We start from the raw sequence: 5941 nt of genomic DNA on the forward strand, positions 1-5941 counted from the left end.
AAAAAAAAAAAAAAAAAAAAAAAAAGCTAATTAAGCCTCCTTGCCTAAGAATTTGTGTTCTTTATCCTTTAACACTCTCTACAAATCCTTTTCCCTATTCCTATTAAGCAAAAAGCAGCATTTATCCCAGAGCTGACTGACGTGTTGATTTAACAGTTACAGCAAACATCACGCAACAGTTCTGCCTGTTGTTCCTGCACTGGGTTATTAGTTGGGATTTATCTCTTACCATTCACCTGACAGTTCTTATGAGATCTACAGGGCATATCTTATTTTTGTGTTATTTACAATACTTTTCTCTAGACTAAAGTTAGACAAAAGCTGCCAATGTAATTGGGGAAGGATAGTGAACCGAAAGAGATACAATATGACAGATAGCATAGAAAACCTCCATAAATTTACAAATTAATTCTGACTGGGGTTTATAACTCTATTGCTAAAAAAAAAAAAAATGTTTATTTTAGCTTTTTTAACATATATTGGGTTTTGTTTGGTTTTTTATTTTTTAAGTACCTGTGCTTTCCCGTATCTTGCTCGAGGACTTTGTGGATATTGATTCACTAGTGTTTCAAAGGCCCTTAGAGCTTCTTCAACTTTTCCCTGGAAAGTAGAGATATTTATCAGCAATTCTATCTAATAAAAATGCTGGAGGATGAATGACCTAACAAGACTTTGGTTTCCACAATTAAAAAACAAAAACAAAATAAGCAATGCACTCTGAATCAACAGTTTTCACTCATACTTTTCTTAGGATTGCCTTCTTATTTAAGAGAAACTGATTGTCATTATTTATGAAACAATACTACCTACTTTCCAAGGTTAAAATTAATAGCTTTTTTTATTTTACTCACTTTCCCTTTGTTGACTGCACAAAATGCTGAGATGACAATAACCTGTCTATATAAAAAAGTAAAGATTTTGCTGGTAATAACAAAGTCCAAAATGAATGTAACAGAGAATACATATGTGGAAATTTTCTCTCCACCCACTTCTCTTGATGAACAGTATCGTAACTACAGTTCTTCCAGGGGAAACACTGTAGACTCATCCACAGTGCATGCCTCTTTCCTCCAAATCTTTTGCATAATGATGTCCCTCAGGAGACCTCACATGTGTTCTGTGTCCCTTCCCTGTCTCACATAAAGTCCGAATGTAACTATGGTATTCTCATGATGGATGCTGACCAGCAAGTATGGATGGAAGTCGAACCAGCCACACTGTTAAATAGTTTCTAAGCACTGCTTGGCAATATTTGGCAACAGACCCTGCTGCCACTTCCAGCTCTTACAGCTTTATGAATATGAGTGGGCCATTACACACAACTGCCTTGCTATCTTCAAATATTACACATCTAATTTATTACTAAATTTATGCTGATTTTGGTTTTTTTTGCTTTTCACGGTCAAGTTATTAAATTCAGAACTACCCAAACTGACTGATAGATGTTAGTCTTGCTGCCACTAGCGACAAGCAGGAACATCTGCTTTGTCCTCTAAGCAGCTGTATGGGAGCAGAGACATTTACAGGACACATGCAGAATCCCAACAGAAACAACACCTACTTCAAAGATCTGCAGCTAACATTCCCAAGGCATATGAACAATTCCTGAGAGATCCAGAGTAACATACACATTTTAAGTTCTCTGTTAAGAGCTGACTTCAGTACTCAAATGGGCAACAGTGATAGGACAGAACTAGTCCTGTTCCATGGGATGAATTTAAGCATAAATTCAATGGTTAAGCTAAATATTTTCAAGGTCAACAGTGAGCAAACATACATGAACAGACATACACTTATGACTTTAAAAAAATTAAATTAAATATCCAGCAGAAGTTAAATTTGAAGGACAAATATGCACTGAATATTTAATTTTTAAAAATTAAGTTCACAAAAAATAATCTAAAAGTCATTCTCCTTTTTCTAAGTTTTTAATTTATCATTTTTGTCCATCGCCTACAGTCCTGAGTGAAACATTACAACTTACTTTTTTACGTAGTTTTTCTGCAGCATCTAATTCAGCTTTAATGGTCTTATCAAACTTGTTTAAGAGCTTTGGCTTCTTCTTTTTAGCTAGAAGATTTAAAAAACATACAATTCATTACTTCTTTTGCATTTCACAGCAATTGTCTGGAGTAACACTCAACTAGGGAATGTGTTGGTAAAGTGCATGATTTCCAAAGAAGGCAGTTTCAAATTACACTGAAGATAAACTGATTTCTTACTTATTACAGTCAAAACCTCCTATATGGAAAAGCAAACTTCAGTCATTCAAACTGAATGACTTGGCACTCAACTTCTGGATAAAGAATCTTTCATCACATAACAGTCAAGGATTTTTTTTTTCCAAATGGTTCAGTTGATGTGGGAGAACAATATGAACTGTTATTTTTCCACACTTATGTGGTATTACGAAAAACATGATTACCAGGATATATTAGTAATTTCTAAAAGTTGTGACTATGTAGGTCTACTTCTTTGCCTGGAGCAATTAGTGAGGCTGCATCTGAAGTCCTGTGTCCAGTTCTGGGCTCCTCAGTACAAGAGAGACGCGGAGCTCCTGGAGAAGGTCCAGTGGAGGGCAACAAAGATGATTAAGGCATGGGAGCATCTCTCTTACAAGGAAAGGCTGAGGGAACTGAGCCTGTTCAGCCTTCAGAAGAGACGACAGAGGGGATCTCGTCAATCAACGTCTATAAGTATCTGAAGGGAGGGTGTAAAGAAGGATGGAGACAGGCTCATCTCAGAGGTGCCTAACAATAGCATACGAGGCAAATAGCAGAAACTGGAGCAGAGAAAGTTCCACCTGAACATAAGAACTTTTTTATTGTGTGAGTGACCGTGCACTGGAACAGGCTGCCCAGAGAGGCTATAGAGCATCCCTCACTGGAAATATTCAAGAGTGCCATCTGGATACAAATCTGTGCCATGTGCTCTAGGATGACCCTGCTTGAGCAGGGAGGTTGGACCAGATGATCCAGTGTGGTCCCTTCCAACCTTACCCATTCTGTCATTCTGTGATTAGAAGAGTTCACAGAAATCATAGTTACTCAGTAGAGTTCTTGTTGAACTCAAGTTCAACACTGAAATGTCAGACCAAGACCTCTAAGTGATCACGTTTCTATAGCTTAGTGAGCTATCACAGAGAAGCAGAGCAGCAGCAGTATGTAGCAAACCAGCCTTGAAGTAAATTGTGTATACTGCATTTGAAGCAAATTGAAGTAAATGGTGTTAATTTAAACAGCTATTTACTTCATAGCACTTCACTCTTAAACAATGTCTATTTGGTTGCATTAAGTATACTTAATGCAATACTTAAATACCCTTAACTGGTTGTTTAAAAATGCAAATACATTACTGAAAGGATATGGCAGCAGGTAACTGCTTTTCTCCAAATTTGCTACAGCTTAACTTTGATTTTGCATTTCATTAGGAAAAAAGGACTCTGACTTTTCTGACACAGGTAGGGGAAATATGCATTGGCTGATACAATTAATTAGTAGTTATACATATATGTAATCAGTGGCACATGTTTTTGCTTTAATGATGCATTACTGGTTTTCCCCCCTCTATGGAGAATAAGTCATTAATAGCATGAAATTACTTCTTTCTTTGTATACATTTAAACAGGGAATGTTGTAACTGGTATATGTAAAGCTAAACCCAAACATCCAACAGTTTAACATCACAAGACTGCTACAATGCTACAGCAAGTATTTTGGATAACAAGGTATTGTAACTAGCTACGTTTTATTCTGCTTCCCAAGTCCTCGGGTGCATTATTCAGGAATTACAAGAGCCACCACATACTACTGGAAGCTGTGCTCATGATTCCTTAAATGATACTGTCTCTGAGACTCTGATCCTATGTACAATCTTAGGCAGACAAATCACGTCATCCACATTAAACCCCAGAAAACACCCCTGTCTTACTTAATGCTTAAACAATACTAAGTCCATCCAATCATTAGAGGATTCTTAACTCTAAACTGCTTCTGTATGGGATGAAAAATTAAAACCCTTAACCACTTTGGGGCTTTTTGATGTGAAACTTTCACTGTCGTATTCAATGCTGAACTTGGACAGCTCTGTGCAGAGAGAGTTTTTTTATATTGTCTTTTTATATCCTTGTTGATCCTTCTTGTAACAGAAGAGACCATAATCTTTCATTGCATTAGATATCAAGAAGTTAAGAAGAAAAAAACCCCAAAACTGTCTGACATATAGGAGTTTACAACTTTTTCAGGATAAACCACCACATAATTTACTTTAATATATTGGTTTTGCTCCCCTAAACACTTCAGGTTTTCATTGCAACCCATGACTTGAAATCAAGTATTTATACTGAAACACACAACAATGCATTTAGGAAATGTAGTTATCATGGAACTAAACTGACCAAAGAGGAGCTTTGTTTCGTGTTTTTTCATAATACACATGTTTTTAATCTCAGTTGTTCCTTCCCCAAGGAAGGAAGGAAATTGGAAAGCAATACTTTCCTATCTGTGGCCTATTCCAGTCTTCCTCTATCTTACTTTAATATCATCCATTTAATAGGAAAGCAATGTCTTCACTGCATTTTCATGCAGTTAATGATGATGAGGATTAAGGAGCACAGCCCTGGCTCTCTTCCAAATGTTCACATCCCTTGAATCCAGTAAAACTCACAGAACCAGCTCTCATCACAAAGGCAAGGATCCCTCCACCCCAAACCTTCAGTCCACAGTGATTAACAGCTAGGGTCAGAAGTTTCTTACACATCACTAGGCCTGAGAAGAATAATCCATAACAGGTAAAAGGCTTGTTAGGTTTTATCTTATTTTCTTTCTTCTTTTCTAAAAATATGCCAACTCAGTTTTTCAAACAACCATTGCTATTTCTAAAGCCTAGCTTTCTCAACAGCAGGTGTGGATGAACCCAGAAGCATTAGCCCAAGGAACCAATGAAAGCAAATGATGCTAAGGACTTTTTAGGTTCATTGCGCTCTTAGCTGCCATGTGAAACTGTCCTTTGTTGTTAGCTGGAAAACTGAGGCATGTCAGTTCCTCTGAGTACATGATCTGGGGACCTTCCAGCTGGACATCACCACCAAACACCTGGTTTGATTTCTGTTCTCTAAATAGGAGGTTGTACATGCACAGAGGAAATAATGTAAACCCCAACTAAAATGCCAGTTCTCAGTTCTTACGGCATGAATGAAAACTTTTATCTAAGGCTGGTCAGTTATACATGAACTGTATATTCAGTAAGACAGGACAGCTATTTGTCAGCTTTTTAGCTTTCAGCATTCATGAAAAGACAGAGTCACTTGGTCATCCCAAACTCAGTAAGCATGGCAACAGCAAGGTTCCTTCGAGGCAAAGGAAAGAAGCTCTCCTACCCAAGAAGAAGCTCTTGCTGCCTATGGGACACTATTTCTGCTGATCATTTGAATTTAGAAGGAGATGACAAATAACTCATGAAGAAAGAGTAAATTAAAATCTCAAAAGTCTGCAGCACAAAGATGTGATATCTTTCCCTTCATATCCAACTTGGGTGATGTGTTGGAAGAACCTTTTTGCCACCTTCCATTACGAAGAAGAATTATCTGACTGTTTTCAGTACAATTATATATCATCTCTAGACCAGCAGGAGATCAATATAAAAAGCTGGAAAGGAGCTGTTAACATAAATATTATTCATCTGCTAGGCACCAATATAACACCGTAAACATTATATAACGAGCAATCATTTTCATCTCCCGCTCTATTCCTATGTTAAAGTATTCACTAGGGAGCTTTCAGTGTAACCATCAAGCATTCCTCTATATTAACCAGATAGCCTGCTATCTCCCTGCAGGGGTATTTTAATAAATTATCCATTTCCTCCTTCTAGTGTAATAATCTTTTAGCAGATGTGACCCAATATATTAAATTTAATATTACAAAGAAGTTAACTCATCTGT

The 5941-nt window shown here is 37.0% G+C and overlaps 1 protein-coding gene across 1 annotated transcript in view; it reads right to left on the reverse strand.

The window, feature by feature from the left end:
- ASPH (aspartate beta-hydroxylase) overlaps positions 1-5941 on the reverse strand; it is a 107146-nt gene that overhangs the window by 30526 nt on the left and 70679 nt on the right. The window contains exons 16-17 of the mRNA XM_027894317.1: positions 1985-2070; positions 514-600 (exon numbers count right to left, since the gene is read on the reverse strand). Of these exons, the coding sequence (XP_027750118.1) occupies positions 514-600; positions 1985-2070 (173 nt within the window). The remainder of the gene's footprint in view (positions 1-513; positions 601-1984; positions 2071-5941) is intronic.

The sequence above is a fragment of the Empidonax traillii genome, unplaced genomic scaffold (genome assembly GCF_003031625.1).
Source record: "Empidonax traillii isolate 1590-97213 ecotype Southwest subspecies unplaced genomic scaffold, ASM303162v1 scaffold425:size1421777, whole genome shotgun sequence".
Classification (NCBI taxonomy): domain Eukaryota; kingdom Metazoa; phylum Chordata; class Aves; order Passeriformes; family Tyrannidae; genus Empidonax; species Empidonax traillii.